This window comes from Mus caroli, unplaced genomic scaffold (assembly GCF_978045245.1).
Source record: "Mus caroli unplaced genomic scaffold, Mus_caroli_1 scaffold_11, whole genome shotgun sequence".
NCBI lineage: Eukaryota > Metazoa > Chordata > Mammalia > Rodentia > Muridae > Mus > Mus caroli.
In genome coordinates, this window is record NW_028227266.1 from 38,105,202 (window position 1) to 38,129,337 (window position 24,136).

The 24,136-nt window shown below is 45.4% G+C and overlaps 1 protein-coding gene across 4 annotated transcripts; it reads left to right on the forward strand.

Annotated features, from left to right (window-relative positions):
• The first annotated feature begins 672 nt into the window (after positions 1-672).
• Positions 673-22,888, forward strand: Scn3b (sodium voltage-gated channel beta subunit 3). 4 transcript variants are annotated; one of them, XM_021172581.3, is made up of 7 exons: positions 673-1,065; positions 1,431-1,510; positions 8,949-9,112; positions 11,392-11,617; positions 14,426-14,564; positions 19,435-19,514; positions 19,613-22,884. In XM_021172581.3, the coding sequence occupies exons 2-6, from the start codon at positions 1,456-1,458 to the stop codon at positions 19,496-19,498; spliced, it is 648 nt and encodes a 215-aa protein (XP_021028240.1). In that variant the 5' UTR covers positions 673-1,065; positions 1,431-1,455; the 3' UTR covers positions 19,499-19,514; positions 19,613-22,884. The 4 variants fall into 4 exon arrangements, with proteins under 4 accessions (XP_021028240.1, XP_029337960.1, XP_029337961.1 ...); XM_029482100.2 differs by having other exon boundaries at positions 1,340-1,510; positions 19,613-22,883; XM_029482101.2 differs by having other exon boundaries at positions 1,343-1,510; positions 19,613-22,883.
• Positions 22,889-24,136: the final 1,248 nt, after the last annotated feature.

The following is a 24,136-nucleotide window of genomic DNA, read 5'->3' on the forward strand; positions in this document are numbered from 1 at the left end:
CTCGGGAGCGTCTAATAGTTGGAAACTGTCTCAACGTCGTCTATCTGCCTACAAATGGTTGGGGAAGGGGGAGCACCTCAGATAACTTGGGAAACGAAAAATCATCCTTCCTTATCCCTACCCTAAAGCTTATCCGAAGCTTGCATTTGGAACTAGACTGAGCACTGAGGTAGGGACAGGTGTGCCACACCCTACCCTATTTGCTACAAGCAGAAATTGCCTTGCTGTGTCCCTTGTGTGGGAACCCATTAATCAAGGTAATTCAAAGACTGGGGAGGCAAGAAGGGAGGGGATAAAGTAGAGGGCGAAGAGAAGCCAGCCAGGAGCTAGCCGGTACTGTAACTATTATAGATGACATCATTGCTTCAAAGAGATGTGTCCCTCCATTCCACAGAGCTGTGGGGAAGTATATTTGGGAGACAGCAGGAGTGGGGCTGCCTGGAGGGGTGGGGAGTAAATAGGTGGAAGCTATGTGTGTGTCCATAACCCAGAGAGAAACCCAGACAGTAGAAAACCGAGGTGACAGCCAGCTAGCCAGACAAGAAGCCACCTCGGTCGGAGGGAGTTTGCGCTGCGCTGGGCTCCTCCCCCTCTTCTCAGCGCGCCAGCCCTGGGAGGGGCTCGTGGGTTTAGGGGTGGGGAATATGTGTCCAAGGGGGAGGGTCCGTAGCGACCAAAGCGGCAGAGAGCTGCCTGCGCATGTCAAGGCTAGCAACACATTCAGCCAAGGGGTGTCCCTGGAGAGGGGCAGCTTGATCACCCAATCGCCCAGCATCGGGGCTTCGCAGGATCCAGGGACGCGCCCCGCGGAAGGGGGTCCCTCCCTCTACCCAGCCTCCACCTCTGAGATCGCCAGCCCCACCGAAGCTCCCGCCTCTTTCCACGCCTGGAGGACCTCATGGGAGCCCGGGGCTACTGTGTACAGGACTGAAGTGGAACAAATTCTGTAGCCCAGACGACGGCTGGAGTGGGGACACGCCCAGCTGGAGAAGCCTGCCCGGCCGTAGAAGCCCGAGATTCTGAGTCTCGGTGGATCGAAGTTGCTGTCCCTAGGGGAGGCGAGAGGTGAATCAACACTGACTCCTTCCACAGGCCAGCATCCCCGCGCCGGCTGCGAGACTCCCTTCCCAGTCCACTTTGCTTTGGTTGCAAACGCAAGCAGAGGAGAGGGTTGGAATTCCAAGAGTGGGGTGGGCGGGAAGGCTACTGTCCGTGGTGCTGAGCCAAGCCCCGAGGCTCGCTTTAGCGAGGTGGCCTCAGCTGACACCTACACTGGGCTCCAGATCCTACAGACCCCCTAGGAAGGGAACTTGACCTTTTTCTTCCTCCTTCCACTCAGAAGGTCCGCTCCCTTAGGGGCAGTTAATCCCTGAAGGTTTCCTCGAAAGAATCAGAGGGCTCAGTCCTTGACAGAGATCCTCTCTGCTCAGCTCCAGAAACCACTTACGGGAAAAGATGCCTGCCTTCAACAGATTGCTTCCCCTAGCTTCTCTAGTGCTCATCTACTGGGGTAAGTACAGCACCCTGCCTTGCAATGTGCTAATACCACGCATCGTGCTAACAATAACAACACTTAAGTGATGTCGCTGGTAATAAAAAGGAGCTCGTCTGGTTTCTCTCTGTGCATTTTTACCAGACATGGAGATCCACATGTGCTCCCAGAGAACTGGGTTTGGAGGTTTGCAAAGGCACCTCCCTGCTCCCTGTGCCTTGATTTTCCCCCCTCCTAACCATCTTTAATGCTTCTCTGATTCCCTTCTTTCCTAATTTTTATTTTTCTCCTCCCTTCACCCTTTGCTGAAAAGAAATGTATCAGTTCATTATTTCAAAATCTTGCTTGCATTTACATTTGCATCGCTCAGTGAAGAGTCAGTCAGTCCTGAAAATCTCAATGATTTGGTGTGTGGGGAGGGGGGAAGGGGACTCATTTCTCTCTATGGTTTAAAAAAAAAAGCACAAAACCTGGATGCATGAATTTTGAGAGAGAGAAACTATAGCTCGTCCATCTGTTAAATTTTAACTAAGAATGGATGGAATAGCAGTTCCAGCCATTTGCTGGTGTGCACTGATAGACAGATGAGAAATGCATTTAGTTTGCAGGAACATTGGGAGCTGCAGGGCTTTGATATTTGGTAAGCTGGTTTTGTTGTGGTTGGGTTTTTTTCTGGATCTTTGTTTGTTTGTTTTTCTTGGTTGTCAGTTGTGAGAGATTCAGATGACATTGCCCCTCCAAATAAGGGACTTGTGAAAATAATGCTGGGCTAAACAGCTTCAGGCATAGCTCACAATTTGATACCTGAATGTGTGCTAAGGGAAGTGCTAATACGTGAATGTGTGACACACACAGTGTTTTACAGTATGTTAATGTATGTCTCTGTTTATAAGTGTGTGCCCAGGCATGCATCTGAGCATGTCAGTATGAGTATCTGAATGGACTAGTGAGACTTAACAGTGTGTGTGTGTGTGTGTGTGTGTGTGTGTGTGTGTGTGTGTGTATGCATGTGTGTGCTTCTAACATTTTTGCTTTCATGTCTTTGACTCTGCCCTTGGTTCAAGTATAGGTGCTCTTCAGTTGATAAGTCAGTTTACATGGGTTTAGCTACCTTCCTCTACAAAACCATAATGGATTGTGCCCACCTCCCTTATATAAAGTAGGCTCATGGGATTATGTTCCTGTGATAGGCTTGGCTCCCACTCTGCCTATGCAGTGGCAGCCATGCCTCCTTGCCTGAATATCACTTTGTCAAGCCTTGGATACTAACTGTAGCTGCATGTATTATTTAGATTTTGCACGTGACCAGAAGAGGAAGGAACCAAGTTTCCTGTTGAACAAAATGCCTAGTGAAACAAGAACAGGAAAGAAAAGGAAGAGAATGATGCCAACCCCAAGGGCAGACTCACCACAACCCATTCCCTGTAGCCTACAGGAAACTTGGAGATGAAGCTGACATAGGGGCTGCCAAGGAGCTCACTTGTCCTGAAGATCAAGGTTGATATTTGCTCCAGGGAAAAGCTAGGCCGGTTGGGCTTAAGGAAGGTTAGTGTGGCAGGATAGGAGAAGGTGTGGCTGAGGCTCACGTTGTAGAGAAGGGTCTGCAGAGCGTCTTTCCAAACTCTAAATTCTGGAATTCCTGAATTCCAGAGGATGGGGAGGGCAGTCTTGGCCCTTTGGCCCAGGACTCACAAAGCTCTGTCTGTGTCTCAGTTCTATCTCTGCTCTACCACTTCATTTTTGTTAGGTAACATCCTCAGAATGTCTGATAAATATGAAGCTTGAAAGTTGTCACAGATTACACCAAACATGCCTTTCAGCTGACAACCCAACCATAAGAGAACACTTACAGAATATTATTAGAATATGCAGAGGGCCCAAACTTCCCCCAAAATCTTTGGGCCGACTAACTGTACAAGTCACATCTATCCCTGCTCATCCCAAGATTTTGTAACCCAAACACTGGCGCACCAAAAGGGTTTCAGAATGCCTGGCTGTTTGTGTAAGGGAAATAGCCTCACTGGAAAGTACAATTTTATTTTGTTTGCATATCATTCTAATATCCATTACTTCTTTTGGACACTGTGACATGGCAGAGTGACATGACTGATTTCCATTTTAGGCAGGAGAAGGTGAGTTCATAAAGGGCAGAGGGTTTGATCAAGAGCAGCTATCTTTCCTGTCTTGGTCTTCCAGCATCCCTCGTAGACACATGTGATATTGTGTACAATTGCCAAGTGGACATTAGTCCTGGAATTTTCCCTCTGAGCCTCCCTCTCATTCCACCCCCCCCCCTTTCCTAGGAGTTCATCCAACTTTTAGCTCCCCGTGCCTTCTCTAGTTTTGCTCTACAGGGGTCCATTGTATTACTAGGGGGAGTTTTCTTCTTCCCCTGGCAAGCCCTTCCTGGACTCCATTCCTTTAAGGCCCTGCTAATCTGATAGGCTAAACTCTTTCAGGATGTTAACATCTAAAAATATCTTTATTCATAACCATGCCTTGTGCATTATTTACATTCTAATTAAAGCCTTCATTATCTTACTGTAGAGGAACCATTCTAGGGAAAGCTCAGGAAGGGCAAAGAAAAGAAAAATCTGAAAGGAGCAGGGGAGTTGGTTCTAAGTGTTAGTCTGTAATACTTGAGGCACCACCTTTTCCCTCACGATGGTCTTCATCATCGCCATAGAAATGATGGTGCATTCCAAGGTCAACGATGCAGCCTACAACATTCCAAGAGATTACGATTTATAGCCAGTGATGTGGCTTAACCCCTTCCACACGTACCGCCTTGGGTGGGTACCGAGATGGTGTCACAGACAGAAAGGCAGTGGGATGGTGGAGAGACTGACTTCACCGTTGATAGGAGGAGCAAGGAGGTCCTAAGGGTAGAGTGCAAGCAAATGAAGTGGGGGAACTTTGTGGCCATTTTGCAATGTGCTGCCCAGGGCTTCCAGAGCAGAGTTCTCCTGCCTGAACACTGGACTTTAGCCAGGAGAAGCTTCACAGTGGGTACACGATCCAATGACATGCTGAAGAGAGCAGCCCCACTCCATACACCGCCATATGACATCTACCACCCTGACTGTGCAGTGTGCTTTCTCCCGTTCGCTACAAATAAGTGGTGGTGCACCTCCTCTGTAATCTGGTCTATGTGTTCATGATGATACAGGCCCCAACCTCTTCAACATTGCTAAGCCAGCTCCGCTATCCACTAGTCAAAAAGAACCTCTCAATCACACCACTGAACTGCTTTATATTTTTTAAAAATTATTTCATACATATATATGTATGTGGGGCGTGCGTGTGTGTGCATGTAAGCATGTGTACATATTTAGGGGTCGCCTAGAGGCCACCCCTGGAGCTGAAGTTACAGATGGGAAGTCAGGTACCTGCCATGGGTGCTAGCAACCAAATTAGGGTCTTTTGCAAGAAAGGCAATTACTCTCAACCCCTGAGCCACTTCTTCAGCTGCCTGGAAAAAAAAATCATTTATTTCTCTTGGAGGAGGAAGGAACGGACATGAACCTGTGCACACATAGAGGTCAGAAGATAACTTGAGCGAGGCGGTTCTTTCTAATATGTGGGCCCTGGGGGTTGAATTCAGGCTGTTCAGCCTGATTACGAGTGGCTTTATCTGCTGAGCTATCTTGCGGGCCCTGTCCCAGCCTCTTAATCATTCTCTCTGCCTTCACCTTTGAAGTTGCTTCACCTGCCAATTTATTTTCCCCTTGGCCTGCGGACCATGCAGCACAGCAGAAGTCAGGCCATTCAACAGGGAACCCTGCAATGTTCCCCAGAGAGTGATGCTCAAAAGGCAAAGCTCTGACTGTGACCTGTAAGATTTGCCATGTTGGAGCCCTGACCTCCCTACCTGTCTCATCTCTCTGGTTCTCTATGTTGGCTGGTTTCCCACATGTTGTCATTCCTCAAATATGACAGGTACACTTATTTGAACCCCAGAGTGGCTATTTTCTCTTGCTTGTCATGACTTCAACAAACATGCCTGTGGTGGTGGCTGCTGTTGCTGCTGCCTCTCTTCTTCCTCCTCCTTTTCCTCCTCCTCCTCTGCCTCCTCCTCTTCTTCCTCTTCTTCCCTCCCTCCCTCCATTCCTCCCTCTCCCTCTCCCTCTCCCTCTCCCTCTCCCTCTCCCTCTCCCTCTCCCTCTCCCTCTCCCTCTCCCTCTCTCCCTCTCCCTCTCCCTCTCCCTCTCCCTCTCCCTCTCCCTCTCCCTCTCCCTCTCCCTCTCCCTCTCCCTCTCCCTCTCCCTCTCCCTCTCCCTCTCCCTCTCCCTCTCCCTCTCCCTCTCCCTCTCCCTCTCCCTCTCCCTCTCCCTCTCCCTCTCCCTCTCCCTCTCCCTCTCCCTCTCCCTCTCCCTCTCCCTCTCCCTCTCCCTCTCCCTCTCCCTCTCCCTCTCCCTCTCCCTCTCCCTCTCCCTCTCCCTCTCCCTCTCCCTCTCCCTCTCCCTCTCCCTCTCCCTCTCCCTCTCCCTCTCCCTCTCCCTCTCCCTCTCCCTCTCCCTCTCCCTCTCCCTCTCCCTCTCCCTCTCCCTCTCCCTCTCCCTCTCTCTCCCTCTCCCTCCCTCTCCCCCCCAGTGGCTTCCCAATATCAGTGTTCCCCTTTTAATAAAGCTAGTCCTGTAAATATGTTCCCATTTCCTCCCCTCCCTCCCCTTCCCTCCCTTCTCTCCTCTCCCTCCTCCCTACTGTTTTCTTTTGTTCTGAATCCACCTCCATTGGAATCCAGGCTTCAAGAGAGCTGGAATGATTTCATTGATTCTTGGTGCCTAGAACAGTGCAGCTACAAATGGGAACACAATACATTTGCCAAATAAATAGAAGATAAACATTAGTAATGACAGTTATCCAACGCAGAATCATGTAAATTAATCCATAGGCTTCTCATGACCTATCTATTGGATGTTTTATTTTTAAAAAAAAATTTATTGAATAAACTGAGCCACAGACAAATTAGATAGTTAGACAAATACAGTCTTTAAGTTTCCGAATATCACCTTGCCCCTGTAATTGTAACTGTGCATCTCTTGGGATTTTCCTTCCAAGCCCTCGAGGCCATCCATATTGAACTGCTTTTTCTTTGTTGCCTTTCATTAAATATGGACACCAAGGATCTACGTTACACGGACTTCCTGCTACACAGCAATATGACACCGCCTTTTCAGTTGCTTTGGAAGCAAGTCTGTAATGTAGACTATAAGATTACTGGGTACCCAAAGTGTTTCTAATCATTTCCCCCAAGATATGGACCCTTCTCCGTTAAAATGATGAAACCAATCTTCTGTAGACTGCTGGATAAGGCTAGCCCACTTCCCTTGAAGGTTTAAAAGCCAAGGGTCTTTTCCACTTAGAATTTTTTAAAACTTTACTTATAATGCCAACAGGCTCCAAATTCCAAGTTTAAAATGAAAATGAAATATGTTGATTTTTAATTGAACTGAAACATAGTGTTATCTTTTGACACAAAGCTGAAACAAAATAGCCTCCCTTGAAGCTCCAGCCTCTTCTCAGATGGGTAGGCTGAGCACCTATAGTGAGCTGGCTTTTACATATTAGTGTGTACTGTTTTACCTTGGAGCATCCGTATTTATCATTCATTCATGAACAGGGGTATCAGAGGATCCTTCAAAGTCCCATACAAAGACTGTTGGTGGTTGTTATACTTTTGAAGCTTCCAAATAATTATTTATAAAATCTCTTATCAGATAGCTTTTTTATATTTACGGTTAGCTGAAACATCTGAAAATATATTTTTATTGTTTAAGTTGTTATTTATTTTGAGACAAAGTCTCATATAATTTAGGCTAGCCTCAAATTCAATGAGTAGCAAGGAGAACCCTGAACTTCTAATCCTCCTGCCTCAGTATCCTGAGGGCTGGGACTTCGGGATATAGCACCACATCTGATTTTTCAATGTTGGAGCTTCATGCGCATTAGGCAAGCACTCTACCAACTGAGCTCAGCCCCAAACCACTATTTGTTATTAATTTGTTGACTGGATTCTTGAATACAGGTTTGTACTCAGTAGCCCAGGCTGGCCTCAAGTTTGCAGCAATCCTTAATATTCTAAAGTTCGGTTTGAGGACACAGGCCTGTAATCCCACCCCTCAGAGAGTAAATCGGGATCGTGAGTTCAAGGTAAACTTGGGCTACAAGGCAAGACCCTGTCTCAAAACATTGAAAGAAAAACAGATTAGCTGTGTCAAACTGATTTTTATAACTTTTAATATTGAGTATAATTGAATTTCGCTTCCATCTGCCAGGCTGAAATGTTTGAAGACAAGCCTGTTCTGTGTCCAAGTTCAGTATCCCCATGCTCCCCGACCTGCTCCTTATCAGGTCGTGTGGTCTGGTCTTCTCAGCCACTTTGGGTGTGGACTGATGGAACAGCTTCCTTTTGTTAAATGCAACATGCCATCCAGACTTGTTCTGAACAATTGCAGAATTCCTCCCCTTCCTTCCTTCTGCACACTGTACATCTGTTAATGCATCCCACGTTTGTTCTTGTTTGGTTGGCATCAATGCCCTGCTTTTGATTCATTCTAAATTTGCAATCTGACATAGTCACCTTCGGTCCTTGGACTTGGGAGTTTCTTGAGGGTAGAAACCCAAAGTCCAAACCTCCATGTGGTGGACAATGTGTCAGATGATCTGACCCCTCCAGAATTCGAATTTTGTCTCTCTACTCTGCACAGAGCTTGCTCCAGCCTAAGTGGTCAGTTCACCATACTCCCACTGATGTTGCACCGTCCTCCATGGGCCCTCAAACACAGATCTGATTCTGTCTCTCCTATAGAGCATTAGAGCACTTGACATATTACCCCACAGAGCACTGACAGGTCTTTTCAACACAGGTCGTATTGGCCTTTCTGTCTCATGTTCCACCAGCCCTGTCTTCCTTTCTCCCCAGCTAAACACAAGTAACTAACTGCCTGTCTGGGAGAACTGGCCACCTTACTAATATGACCCTTTGTGTGTTCTGGATGAATCACCAAAGAAATGTTTTGTCGGTTGGGTTATATATGCATCGAGAGCATGGCTAGTAGGTTGTTCATCCTAGAATCTCTAATCCAGCATCAGACTGGGCAAAGAATGGATTTCTATGCCTGCTGGGTGAATGTTCACATGGGTGAATAGTTGATGGATGGAAGCATGTATGACCCCACTAGACTGCAAGTCTTTTGGGGTCAAGCTCAAGATTATCCTTTGTTGCATCTTCATGGCTTCCAGTCACTGTTGAAGGATCCACTCCGTACCATCTTGCTCTAGGCTCATCCTGATCATACATACTCAAGGAGCCCCAGTAATGGATACACACATGGATCTCGCTGTTTTCAAGTATGTCTCAGTGATTTATTTTTCTTCTTCTCTCTCCCCCCCACCCCTCGTCCCCCCATGCCCACTCTGGCTGTCCCTTTCTTGCCACCCATCCTCTCTCCAGTCAGAGTCTGCTTCCCTGTGTGTGTGGAAGTACCCTCGGAGACAGAAGCCGTGCAGGGCAATTCCATGAAGCTGAGATGCATCTCCTGCATGAAGAGGGAGGAGGTGGAGGCCACCACTGTGGTGGAGTGGTTCTACAGGCCTGAGGGCGGTAAAGATTTCCTTGTATGTCAGACTGTTGTCTCTGGCGTTTTGTTTGCTGGCCTATGGTGCTGTGTGCCTGGTTCCTAACAGTCTGGGTAATGATGCCCTGACTTGCTCTCATGCCTTTCCTGAACCCTGACATCTTCTCAGCAGATAACTGACAGCCTTGTATGAACCCAGAGTCTTTCAAGGTAGATCACTTGGGCAGCGGTGAGCAGCCCTGGTTACAAGCAGGAACCATTATAAGAGAGAAACATATCGAGAGAACCTGTGTGGGCTAGGCTCCCAGGTAGACCTTTTATGGGTATGGTCATCTTCTGCACAGTACTATGGAATGGATTTAATGAAACTGAAAGAAAGGACACAAGGCAACTTCCTGAAAAGTAGCTCAGGTGAGTTCTTTCAACTCTCACAGTCCCAGTGAAGCAGGAGCAACTTGGGGTGACTGCAGCTTGTGTCAACCACTATGCCCAAGACAGCCACCTCTGTAAGTAGGTGTTTAGCATGTTCTTGCCCTGTTCTGTATCCCAGGTGGCCATGCTCCATTCTTATTCAGGAGGAATCCTCAGTCTTCCCCTCCCCAAAGGGTTCATGCCTAACAGGAGAAGAAGCCCTGCAGGCTCTGTGCCAGGGTCAGGGCCAGAGTGAGGGTCAATTTCAGTTCTGGTTTGGGACAGTACTCATGGGGCTGTGATTCATTTTGTCAATACTTTCACTGACTCTGGAGCCAGGCCATCCAGGTTCCATTCTTTTCTCCACAGTATTTAGCTACATGCCCTTGGTCATATTTAACCTCTGATTCTTCTAATTATTTTTTTTCTTTTAAGTAGGAATAAAAACAAAAACTTCATTATGGGGTTGTTACCAAGAGTCATGAGCTCTGGTTTTTAATGCCCTTAAAATAGTCCTTGAAATATGATAAGTGCTTGTTAGAAAGAAAAAAAAAAAAACAAACCACGAAACTCAAAAGAGTAACATTAAATTAGCAAAACAGCGTCGGGCGTGGTGGCGCACGCCTTTAATCCCAGCACTCGGGAGGCAGAGGCAGGCGGATTTCTGAGTTCGAGACCAGCCTGGTCTACAAAGTGAGTGCCAGGACAGCCAGGGCTACACAGAGAAACCCTGTCTCGAAAAACCAAAAAAAAAAAAAAATTAGCAAAACAGTTTAGATTTACATACACACATGCACATGAGTTTAGATTTGCGCATGGTGGTCTGACGGCAGACCCAAGTCTCCTTATCTTGATTTCTCTTATTCTCCTGGGTCTCTCCCACAACATTTAATGGAGACAACATGGTGGAAGTGACTTTCACCTGTTCGTTCTTTCTTTCCCCTTCAGTGGGCCCATTTCTGAATCCAGGTTCCATGTTGCACTTGCATCTAAGTTGGCTCCCTATCTGGTGCCAAAGCAAGGGCCAACGATGACTTTTTAGAGTCTTAGAATCATATACCAGGGAAGGTACAATTCAGATTAATTCCCAATTTCTAGGAGGTCAGAGGTCTTGGCCAGATATGAAGGGCCCATGGGGTTTAGGCCTGTGCGCCTGCTAGCTGCATTCACTGCTTCCACACTGTCCCAACCAGATGACCCAACTGAGGAACTAAATTGTGGTTAATGTCTAGGAAATATGAATTCCAATTTCAGTCACCATCCATGGCTAGTGGAGACTAGATGAAAACAGTGTGGTGTCAGAGAGTATTTGAGATGAAAGCCGGGAAGACCTGACTTTGGTTCTAACTCTGCCCAAAGCAAAAGCTCTCCGAGCATCTTTCCATGGTGAGGTCTTGGCTCATGGGGCATCCTTCAGCATCATGCATTGGCCTGACCAGGTTGTGCCACAATCACCATGATAGATGGCATCTCACAGAGTCAGGCGTCAAGCTCAGGGCTGTCAGGTATCTTCCCTGCTAACACAGTCGTCTTGTTGGTCTCTATGTCCTTCTCCCTCCCTGGCTGCCTCATCCCATATCTCACCATCCTTTACCTGCTTTCTGCCCCCAACCATTCGTTTTCCTCTTCCTAGTCTCTTTTCTTCTCCACCCCACTCCTTTTTTCTCCCAGCATTCTTTTTGACTACTCTATGCTGCCTCTCCCCTTACCATGCCATCTGTTTGCCTCTACCTACCTTGCTCTATTTTCATTCTCTCCCGTGGCTTCCTCTGTCCCTCTTTATCCCTCCCCATTGCTCTGGGTCTTCTGCTAACATTATCTCCTAGCTTTCCTGCCCATAGTAGCTTCTTCCACCCTGTCCCTCCCTGACTCTCTTGCCACAATCTGCTTCCGCCCCTCTCTCTGCAGATATATGAGTATCGAAATGGCCACCAGGAGGTGGAGAGCCCCTTCCAAGGTCGTCTGCAGTGGAATGGGAGCAAAGACCTGCAGGACGTATCCATCACTGTTCTCAATGTCACTCTGAATGACTCTGGCCTCTACACATGCAATGTGTCCAGGGAGTTTGAGTTCGAGGCACACAGGCCCTTTGTGAAGACCACAAGACTAATACCCCTGCGAGTCACTGAAGAGGGTAAGCCTGAGGCCTGTCATCTCTTCAGGGGTTGGGTGGGGCGATGGACAGTGGCTTCTTATACATGAGCTCCTTAGAGAGCACACAAGCTCATGCATGTAGACCTGCCTTCCTACATGGCCCACTTCCTACAACATGCCCCACCAGAATCCCTTGCTGTCTCCCCCCTCAAAGCAGACAGGCCAAAACACGATATTGGGATGACTTCCCTGGGAACAGTGCATCTTCCACAAGGCCTACAGCCAAAGACTCCAACATGCCTTTTTCTCTGGCCAGTGTTGAATCCCTAATTTGTATTTAGAAGTCATCTCGTCTGCTCTAGTGAGCCACATCCTATCTCCAAACAAGTTGTTTTCAAAATTTAGTGAGCCTTAAGTCTTCTCGGGGGTTTTAAAATTTTAAATTTACATGTACTTACACTGTGTGTGTATCTATCTGTCTGTCCGTCTATATGCACACATGCTATGGTATGTGTGTTGTTCAGAAGACAACTCGTGGGAGTTGGTTTTTTCCTTCTCCTATGTGGGTAACAGGCTGAACTCAGCTCATCAGGTTTGGTGGCAGGCACCTTAATTGATGACCAGCTTGCTGGTCCTCTCCCATCTGTAGTCTCTCTACCTGTGTCTGTCCTCAGCCAGAGGGGGATGAGGTGATAGTTCCCTAGTCCTTAAAGTCTCCAGACTCTTTTAGTTCATCGTTGGCAGGTGGGAAGTAGTCTCAAAAAACATAACATGTGCATCTCCCTCCTGATCTGAGTCCAGAATCATGGGGGATCCTCACAAACTGCTTTTGCGATTCTGTTAGGAGACAAAGCACTGTGGTTCATAGCCCCGGCAAGTGGTTCCTCCCAAGTCACAAGTCAGAGTGTGAACTCTGCCCTTCCTTGTGTTTTTATACTACCTTGTCATCCTCAGACCCTTGCAGATGGTTATATTTCCAGCATAATCTTATAGGCTGGTGAGCAGGCAGTGGTACAAGCCATAAAAACAGAAGTCCCTAAGCAAGGAAGTGGAGAAATGATAATCTCTAGACCACTGGCTGATTTAAAAAAAATGTATCATTGTTATAAAATCTAGTAAGTGACACTGTGTCTTGAGACACTTAAATGAAGTTCTCAAAGTGTAGAAGGCTCAGGTCCCCTGAAGGAAAACTTGTTGATCCACTTCTGTGAGAGCTGTGTCCCCTGGTGAGGAGGAAGCAGGGGGGTTGACCAGGAAGCTCTCTGAGGTATAAATCCATTCAAAGGTTCCATTACCCTCCTTTGTTTATGTGCTTGTTCCTCCTTGGGGAAGGGAGCCTGGTGCTACCTTGTGTTCACCACCAGAAACTGTTGTCTGCTGCCTGCCCGACCATAGGCGGGTGCCTGTGTGTCTCTGCCCCCTGCTCTCTCAGGCTTTGGCCTCCAGAGATGCTGGGGACACAGTCAGTGGGGAAGTATACATCACTAAGCTAGTCTGCCTGCTTGGCACCAGAGCAGTCCTCAGTCTAGGAGAGAGGAGAAAACAAGCTATACATAGTAGAATAACAGAGCTGCATGGACGGGAGGGCTGGGAAGGACTTTGGGATAGTATTTAATCCATCTGCCTCCACGCCAGCCTTGCTGGCTCAGTGACTTCATAGCTTGAGGTCCCATATGTGTTCATAGGATTTCCCTGGGGCACATGGAGGATATAGGTGTGGTGAGTGCTCTCCAAGGAGCTAAGGGCTTGCTTAGGAACATGAAGAGGGCATAAGGAACAGGACCAGCATCCAAATCTTTCCATTTTCCAGTTACCCCTCTCCATTGCATCTTTTCCTTCCACCCTGCCCCATCCTAAGATATATTTGCTTTTAGTTTTTGCCTGTGTCATATTTGGCTGCCACCCTCACCCCCACCCCATATCACATGACAGATATTTATTTGCCCCACTCCCGGGGCCCCAGGGAATCTGCATGGTTCTCCTTGTTAGCTTTTTCCAGGTTTAGTCTCTCTGTCCTTATTCCCATACAGGAAGGTGTGGCCTCGTCTCCTACAGGTGATAGACATGGGAGGGAGCCTTCCTGTTACTCCCTTGGATCTACTGCACCACAATAGATAGCTATAGCGCACATTTGCCAGGCCATAGCAAGCCCAGCAGAAGATATGTCAGGCATGTTTTATATGTTCCTGTGCTTCCAGCTTCACCCATAGCTTCGAGCTCCCATAGGAGAAAGCAAACTGAATGTCTAAGTATCTAGAGATGAAACAGCAGGCTGGCCCTTCAAAAATACATTCTCGCAGTCGGTAGAGAAGCAGCACAGCACAGTTCCACCAGGGAGTGATTTGACTGGCTAGATGAAACTGCACATGGATGTGACAAATTACGTGACATCCTGAGAGACGTTTCCCCTGGAGGGGCTTTTTAGCAGAATCTGGGGTAATTCTCAGGAGGCTGAAAAGCAGGACAGGGTCCCAGGATAGAGGTGGCAAAGGGTGGGACACATGGTGTAGGAAGAGGAGTCAGACTGTAAATTCCTTTAATATCCTCATGGGTTCTTCTAGGTTCAGTGCTTATCTGAGCTATACATAAAACAAGGCTTTAGGCTGGAGCGTTGGTTCAATGGTTAGGAGCACTGGCTGTTCTTCCAGAGGTCCTAAGTTCAATTCCTATCAACTGCATAATGGCTCACTGCCATCTATAATGGAATCCAATGCCCTCTTCTGTCATGCAGGCACATATGCAAACAGAGCGCTTATATACATAAATAAATAAATCCTTAGGTAAAACAAACAGGCTTCCTGGGTCTGTGGGACACATGCATTCTGAACCTCATTTCTCCTCTTTGTAGCGGGAGAAGACTTCACCTCCGTGGTCTCGGAAATCATGATGTACATCCTCCTGGTCTTCCTCACCTTGTGGCTGTTTATTGAGATGATCTATTGCTACAGAAAGGTCTCTAAGGCTGAAGAGGCAGCTCAGGAAAATGCGTAAGTCCAAAGATGCACACGTAATATCAGCTCACACACTCAGAATGTGTGTGCACTCAGAGGCGAGGCGTTAAGCAATCCGTACACTTGCTCTGCATTCCTCTTAACAATCTATAAAGAATACATTATGATACCTATTATTATACACAGAAAAATAGTATACCTAAATGAGTTTCTGTAAGTGGCAGACTGTCGTAGTTACTATATCAGTGGGAGAAAAACAACAAAAAGCCACTGGGGAGGGATGGGGAGAGAACACAGGTAGGATTCACTTTGTTCAAACTTCCAAATCACTGTTCATCCTCAAAGAAAGTCAGGGCAGGAACTCAAGGCAAGATCCTTGAAGCAGGAACCAAAGCAGAGGCCACAGCCGAACTTCTCATTGGCATGTGACGCATGGATCACTTAGGATGCCTTACCCAGGGGGGCCACCCAACCTCAGTGACCTGGACCTTCTCACATCAATCACCAGTCAAGAAAATGCCCCGCAGGCTTGCCCATAAGCTAATTTGATGGGAGCATTTTTCTCAATTGAGGTTCCTTTTTCTAGCTTGGGTTGAGTTGACAACGTAGCCAGCACAGGAACAAATGGAGATTTGAATTCAGGCCAGCTGTCTCTTGGCCTGCATATTAAACCACTATGGAAAAGACCAGCAGCTGCCAAGGCAAGCCCCGTAAAATGATGCATTCTCATAACCAGTTCACAGATGTGGAGTTGAGGTTTACTCACTGAAGACAAGCACATTGACGTGTTGAATGGAGAAGCTGGGGATTGAACCCAGGCCTCTATTCTTAACATCTGTGCCCCTTCTGACATATTCAGCTTTTCTCTCTCCCCGCATCCTGGAGCATATCAATCCACCTGGGCAGTGTAAAAACAGTACTTTGGGTTGAGTGGAGGATACTGAGGCTTGGACACACTGTACCTCCAATAAGACTCACAGAGGAAACAGAGTAGGAGCTAAGACACCCCCACCCCCACCCCCAGAACAGCCAGAATTCCCAGAGAGCAACAAAAGGTGGACCAGACCATAACCAGCTTCAAGAAAAGCCAAGGAACTTATCTATGCTAGCCTGACTCCAAGAACCAGAAAAGATTCTTGGGAATAAGCTTGTGGTTGCAGTATTTGGGATTTAAATAGATTCAATCCACATAATCAAGGAAACTGAAGATGAGAAATTCGATTCAAATCTACAGAAATAAGAGTGGGGGGAAATTCCAAAAGAGACCCACTCTAGGCCAAGGCCTCACAAGATGACTCCCCCAGGCTAACTGTGGCTCAGCCTGCTTTCATAATCTCTTCCCAACTAGAACTAACTGAAGAATGCAAGAGAGCTGAGCAAGAGATGGTGCAGGCTGTGTGATTAGGTCCCAGGAGACTCAAACACAGAAAGTGTAAAAATAAAGCTTTTAGAAAATAATCTTGTTTAAAATAATAAAAATGGGGCTAGGATGCAGCTCCAGAGGAAAGCTTATATCTTCCCCGTGAAAGGCCTGTGATTCAACTCCCAGTGCCTCACAAAGATGAACAAAATAAAATATTTAGAGAAAAGAAGAGAAGAATGAGGGAAGAAGTAGAAGGAGGAGGAGGAGGAGAAGGAGGAGGAGAAGGAGGGAAAATGAGGAGGAAGAAGAGGAGGAGAAGGGGGGGGGGAGAAAAGGCAAGAGCCAAAGAGCAAAGCAAGGGACAATTAGAGTTGACACAAAAAATATTTTCTTTGAAAAATTTAAAAAGGTAATAAACTACTCAATGGATTAATTCAGTGGAAGATAATGTATTGGTAACCAGAAGATAAATGTGAAAAAGTTACATAGAATATGGCACAGATATAGAAAGGGTGACATGTAATGAAGAAACAGGAAGAGGGAAATAAGGTGACCTACTACAGAAGACAGAATGAGGGAGAATTACCTGAACGCAGAGGTGGTAGGTAGGGCAGAAAGGAACAACTTCTCTAAGGCAGCATCATGTTTGTGGTCCTCTACTCAGGGTCAGTCATCCTAAGAGTGTTTTACTTTACAATGATGTGGAGGCAATGTATGCTCAGCAGATAGTTACTTCAGAGGCTGGGTTCTGATGTCTTCCCACAATAGAAAGTTTGCTCTCTTTCTATTTCTATTTTGAAAGTTTGACTGCTCCTGATGCTGAGCAGTCACTGTGAACCTCGGCCTCCAGTCAGCAGGAGGCACACTGTTGCTAAGGGAGCCTTGATGGTAGGTGAGGTAGGCATTGCGATCATTTGTCAGGACATGACCCCCTAACTTAAGCAGCATCTCATTTCCTGAGTAGAGTGAACATATAAATCTACACTGAAAAAAATTTTCCTTTAAACAGATAAATGGCAACTACTTGGTACTCTCCATCACTACCATATGAGAGGAAACGTTGGAAGAAATATTTATGATATCAGAAACATGACAAGGATGCCATCTCTCCAGGCTCCTGTTCAATACTATATTTGAAACCTTGGGTAAAATACTAAGAAATGTGCTCAGGTTTTTTTTGTTTGTTTTTGTTTTTTTCCTGTTGCTGTGATGAAATACTCTGAAGAAAGCAACTGACAGGCACATGGGTTTATTTGGTTCTCAGTACCAGGTTAGAGTCCAGGAAAGTCACCACGGTAGGAGCTTGAGAGGACTGGGTTCTACAGTCAAGAGCAGTCAGTAGTGAATGTATGCATGGTCAGTTCATTTTCTTTCCCCTTTTATAGATCCCAGGATCCCTGCCTAGGGAATGGTCACTCCGACAATTAAGATGGGTTGTCCTGCCTAGGTTAATGTAATTAAAACCATCCTTTACATGTTTAGAGGCTAGCCTTAATCTACATGATCCCTTTCGTACATGCCCACAGACTTGCCTCTGAGGTATTGAACCGACCATCACAAATATAAATGAAAGGATAAGATTTACAAAGGAGGAAAATATATTATTCAGTACCTTGCACCCAAAGTACCAGTATCTACATAAAATTTCCTTAAGCAACCTAGTTAAGAATATTATATAAGGTCACCGAGGCAAATCCAACTTCAGTCCTATATCACATAATGTTTCTTTTAGTCACAGAGTCCATGCATACCATAGTGGTCCCATAAAATCACATCACCTGGTGAAAGCATAGTTTGTGCACTTACAGATTATGGATGTCCACACAAGGACAAGAACATATGATAAGACATTTCTCAAACTGTGTCTCTGATGGCAGAGGAGAGTAACACTCTACCAAGAATCAACTATGTCCCAGCAACAAGTGTAGAAGCACATTTAAATCCTTACATTAGAAAAAAGTTCATTAATTGCAATAAGGGCTGAGGAGATGGTTCAGCAGTTACAAGCACTTGCTGCTCTTCCAGAGGACTCAGGTTCAATTCCCAGTACCTACATGGTGGCGCATAACCATCTATAACCCCAGTTCCAGGGTATCTAATATCTTCTTTTGACCTCCATGGGCACCAAGAACACACATTGTATACACACACACACACACACACACACACACTCACACCTACATATACATGCAGGAAAAACATCCATTACACGTAAAAATACATCTTTAAAAATATTTAACTGCAACAGTAACATCTGTTCACCAGTCCCTAGGAATAAAGACAACAGGCACGTGGAAGACCCCTAAGGAGAAAATCACAGAACCTTATTGAGAAACATGAAGAAAAGCAGAAGGGCAAAGCACAAAGCATCACTCTTCCACGCAGTTCTTGCCCAAAATAATCCTCCAAGTCAATGAAATTCCAGTACAAACCTCTATTGGATTTCCCAGGGGACATGACAAATTCAAAATAAAGGTTACACAGGAGCCAAGGAGCCAACAGTCCTTAAACCAAAGCATAGCTTGATTATTTTAGGTTTTGCAAAGTTACACAGGACTTCTGTCACAGCATTCCTCTGGGTTTTTGTTGATGTTGTTGTTGTTGTTTACAAAACTCTAAACAGGTAAGTACAGCTTGTGATTCTGAAAGTTTGCCTATCACTGACCTACATCAATGCAAAGAGAAAACTATGTTTGTAGAGTCATGAACACTGCTTATAAGAATATCACAGAATTGTTTCTCTGTCTTTTAGCTAAGGTTGAGTGTAGAGCTAGCAGAGAAAAGTTTATGATACTAAAATTAGATTACTCATCTCTCTAGACACCAAAATAAACTGGGGGTAAAATTTAAAAGTAGAATGTAAAACTTGTAAGTTGCAATAAAATAGTAGGAAAAATATTATGTGTAAAATAGAGAAAAGTATCTTCTTGTAGTTTAATAAGAATTTATATTTAAAGCATCATGTTTTACAGAAAAAAAATCTTAAATACCAGAAGTACAAATCAAAGATGGAAAAAAGTTAATTTTCACTACATTATATGTAAACTGTCAATTGTTCTTGATAAGAAGCTATAGGAAAACTTATTGGCAACAGATTTGGACAAATATTCCAAATATGAAATAATAAAAAAAATCAAATATTTCAGAAAAACAAGAAAACAAATCACGAGACTATAGAAGTAGAAAACAAGACAGCGTACAAACGTATGGAGATGTTCTTCACCTCACCAGTAAGGGAATATGAAAATTAAAGCAACTTTGAAATACAAATTCACACCCATTCAGCTTAGTCACAATATCAGCCTTCATCCTGAGGATGATGAAGAGTCAGATATTGCGGCTGGAGATATTCGTATACAATATGGGAAGGGGATATTATTATATCTGCTGAAGCTAACTGTACGTTTGTCTTGGGAAGCCTAACCAGAAGGAAACACAGAGGCTTTCTATACACAGCCTTGTTCCTGGGTCACATGCCTTTCCTACACACTCACCAATGACTACTAAGGCACCGCTTCTTTCCCTCTCCCATGCCCGCTGCAGGTCTGACTACCTTGCTATCCCATCAGAGAACAAGGAGAACTCTGTGGTACCCGTGGAGGAATAACGTGCTGTGACCTGAGGTGATGTACAGGCATTTGGGAGGGTAAAGTGGATGTGGATGGCATTTGGCATCTACAATGGAAGTGACTTTCAATTTGGTCTTTTCTACTCTATGTAGCAATCTCGTCCTTCGGGTACTCTACGTTAATGGTCACATCACAATGCTCTCTATTACGTCAAACCCTTCAGAAGCTGAATCACTTTGGCCTGAATATTGAGCAACCCAAACCCCTTGCTCATGATAACAAAGGCATAATAATTCTCTCATTCCCTGTTTCCTCTGTATGTGTTTGGAGAGGGTTGCCCTGGACATTCTCAATGAGTTCTTCTATTGTTGGTGGGTGATCTGAGTGCTGAGCGACTGGCTATCTCCAGTTCAGCGATGCCAGCAACATCAGGAAGTGCCCCAGGTGTCCCAATACATCCATCTTTTTATTCACCAACCACCCACCCAACTGTGAGATTTTTACCTGACTTCTGAACTCTATCAGAACTCCTATACATCTTGACCTTGCCTGAACTGAAGAGCCAACATCTCTCCATGGACTAAACCTCACTCTATCCTTGCTTCCAATCAAGTAGCTCCCAACTCAACTAGAGTTGTCCCCTGTGCTCCAAATGACTTTAGATAAGTACTGGAGAATAGTATTCTCTGTGTCCTGTCTCCAATTGGGTTGTCCTCCACTGCAGCAAAAGGATGAATGTATATTGGAAGGAAGCCCTGATTAGTTTGTTTAAAAGCCAAAGTGTGCCACTCACTTTGATTCATTGAAGTCATTCTTTTCCTGCCTCTTAGAACACAAGAGAGCAGCATGCCCCTAAACTTTCCAGAGACATCTTCTGTGTGCACTGGAATACATTCTGGAGCTCAGTGTTTCGAGGCTATATCTCCATAATCCCAAAGGCTTGGAACAAACCCAGAACCTCCAAGAAGCCAAGGAAGGATCCAGGACGATTTCAGTAGGTCTTGAAAGCGATATAACACTCCCGAGATTGGAAACATGGATGATTGAATTTTCTGGATTGAAATGCCTCCGTTCTTCATTTCTCAGTGTCTGTGGATCAGTATTAGTCTTCATTTTACAGGAGGCATCTGAGACTCACACAAGCCTGAACAGGATATTGAGGGGATTAAACTGGACGAGAGATGAGTTTCAGGACTCCACTCTTAAACTCCCTAAGCTGAAAGATGTTTCTGAGGACTCTTAACATTCAGCAGGGCAGTAGCATGGCATTTGTCCAGCAGAGGCTACAGGTGACATGAGATAGACTTTAGGATTTCACACAAAGATTTGTGAATCTGAAGCATCCTCCAAGAGACACGGCACCTGAGGGCAATAGCTATATGGCGAAAAATGGTTTTAGTCTGAAATGGACAATGAACAAAGAGACAAAGATAGGTGTGTAGCTTCTAAATACCTCACCTGTAGATGTCATGTTTGGGTATTGGTGTTTGTAAAGTCCCCCACCCCTACCCTCATCCCCACCCAAGAGAGCAGGGAACAAGTGACAAGATTCTTAGTCAATATCTCTTTTTTAATGACTGTTCTAAGTGCAATATTCTTTAGCCCCTACAGATAGCAAGGGCAGGAGGCCTTATGGTATATAAAAAGATGCAAGTGAGACTCAGTAAGAGAATTGTCCTCACTCTGAGGAGCTCTATAAGAAAGACCCTTCTCCACCCTCATCGGACTTTGTATGGCAAGCTCCCTTTTCACCCACATCGTTTCCTTCTTTGTGGATGTCAGACATCCGCTTTGGGACTCCCATCCCACTCTTTTTTATCTGGTTTGTTTGTACATGGGGGTTTTTCCAGAAACACAATTGCATTTGCTTATGGGAGATCATGACTATGACCTACAAGGTATGGCACTCACCAGCCAACTTAAAATCTTCACCATCTCCATCTTCTTCCCAATCTTCTACTTAGAATCCCAGACTAGACGTGTGCAGCTCTGGAGCCTTTCCTGGTGTGCTACTGCTTACTAAAGGGCTTAGAAGAGTTCTCAAGGGCTATAATCCTCTAGAAACCCCACTGTTTGTCTTGGTGCTGGGTATTTGCTGTGACTGATTCTCAATAATTTACTGAAGGTCAAACTAAGCTGAGTCTAATTTCCCCTTTATTACTGTCTAACAACTGTGAACTTGGTTACTCGGTTGCGCCTGAAAGCATCTTGCCCTGTTGACTTGGAGTATCAGCGAGGTGTTGGATCAAGCCCCAGTCCCTAAGTGGAAAGACTCAGTGCTTGCTATCTCAGGCTTTCATTTCAATCTGTTTACACATTATTCTTTGGTTCCTCTACTCTCGATTAACTGCACACCCATGCTTTCCTTTTGAGTTTCTGGGTTTGCTCTAGACATCAAAATAGAATTGCAAGTAGAAAGGGAAGTTTTCAGAGCAAGATTATGCTGAGAAAGACAGAAGTGGGCTTAAAAGTGGACAGGGCTAAGGTGATAGCCCAAGAGGTAAAGTGCTTGCCACGCCAGCAGGAGAGTCTCCGTATGATCTCTAGAATCCATGTGAACAGCCAGACATACATTATGGCACACGTTGGTCATCCCAGACCTGGGGAGGCAGAGTCAGGAAGATCTGAGACTCGCTAACCAGGTCACCAGGCCAAACTTACTTACTTGGCAAGCTCCAGGAGAGTGAGAGACCGTCTCCAAAAACAAAACCAAAAAACCAACAAGGTGGATAGTGCCTGAGGAATGACACCCAAGGTTGACTTCTGGCCTCCACATATACATGCACACAAGTTAAGGCCCATAAGCATATTTACATAAAGATGCACACGCTTGTGCCTGTGTATGTATGCATGTGTGCGAGCGCGTGTGCACGTGTGCACGCGCGCACGCACGCACACACACAGAAACAGAGAGAGAAAGAGACAGAGACCTTCCTCTCACTTGTTTTATAAATGAGAAAGCCCTGGTTCTGTGAATTCACTCAGTCAATGCAAATGTATGTAACCAGGACCTTGGTGTGCCTACGCATCATTCTGATCATCTACTCACATTGTTCAACACTCTCTGTGTCGAGCACTAGGTTAGGCTCCAGATAGACCCCTTGGTTTTAGGTCTGTAAAAGTGTGCAAGCATGTGTGTGCGCGCGCATGTGTGTGTGTACACTAGTGCACAGGCACATGTTTCCAATAAAGTCTCTCTGTTCATGTCAATAAAGTGTCTCTGAAGACCACTTGCTCTGGGTTTGCTATGCTTACAACCTGTGGCTGCTGTCCCCTCTGGCTCCCATCCAGCATCCAATCTTTCTAACTTCTTGGACCCAGGAAACTAACACTGGAGAATAAAAAGTACTTGAAAATCTAAAGCTAAACGTGCTAGATGAGGGATCCAGCCTTTCCATTCTTCCTTTTCTCCTCTACACAAACACAAAAGAACACAAAGAAATGCTCGCTAGTCTAACCAGGTGGGGAGATGCTAATAGGAAAGATCTAACGTAGGGAAGGCTCAGGTGACTTTCACTTTAGGGAGAATAAGGGCAAAGCTGTTTTCCAGTATCTAGCTTCCAAAAAGGGCCAAGATCCTCTAAAGGGAAAATAGTAACAAGAGACAATGAGGATTTAGTCCTTCACAATTGTTGTGTATTTGGGGGAAGGATCGAGACAAGGGTTTCTCTGTGTAACCTGGCAATCCTGGAACTTACTCTGTATGCCAGGCTAGCCTTGAACTCAGAGATCTACTAGCCTCTCAAGTGCTGGGCTTAAAGATATGCACCATCACACCCATCTCCACCAGCTTAATGCTGATTAAGATTGAAAATCTGGCTTGAAAGATTGTGGTTAAGGGTGCTTGTGGCACTTCCAGAAGACCTCAGTTTAGTTCCCTGTACCCCTGTCACATGGCTCCCAACCACCTGTAACTCCAGCTCCAGTCGATCTGATATCCCTTTATTGGCCAATGAAGGCACCTATACTCACAGGCACACAGACACGACCATATACACAAATATTTTAAAATCTGTTTAAAATATCTAAAGATTAGAACTATTGTAGCACAACTGCAGCTACCACTTTAAGAAGTATACACGTATTTCTTTATCAAAGACTTTATCCATAAACACCGAGATGACAGGAGGAATTATTGTGTGTATGACAGATAAAGCCCTCCCTCTCTAAGGCTCTTGAAACATCAAAGAAGGAATAGGAAGACCATAGGAGCAGGAGCAGGAGGGTGAGTGCCGTGAAATGCTGTCTGGTCATTGATCACAACTGCACAGAAGCTGTTTGAGACCTGAACAAGACTGCGCCTTTCAGTCCACCATGGATGTGGTAGGAGCTCATGAGGCCCTACTCCTGTCTGAGGACCTACTGGGGAGAGGCATTTTCTTCAGTGATGTAGCCACTAAGAAGTTGTTTGTGCTTTAGTAAACAACCCCTCTACCCATAGTCATACAAGTTTAAAAAAAGACAGAAGGGAAGGAGGTGGAAACAACCATATCTGGGAGGGGATTAAGAGAGGGTAGTGGCGGATTCAATCCCAATGTGTTGTAAACCTCTGTAAGCATGTCAAAAATAAGAAATAATCAACAGGGGTTAAATTCAAAAAAAAAAGAAAAGAAAGAAAGAAAAAGAAAAGAAAGAAAGAAATTCAAGACCAAAATAAAAAACTTAGCCATTGCATT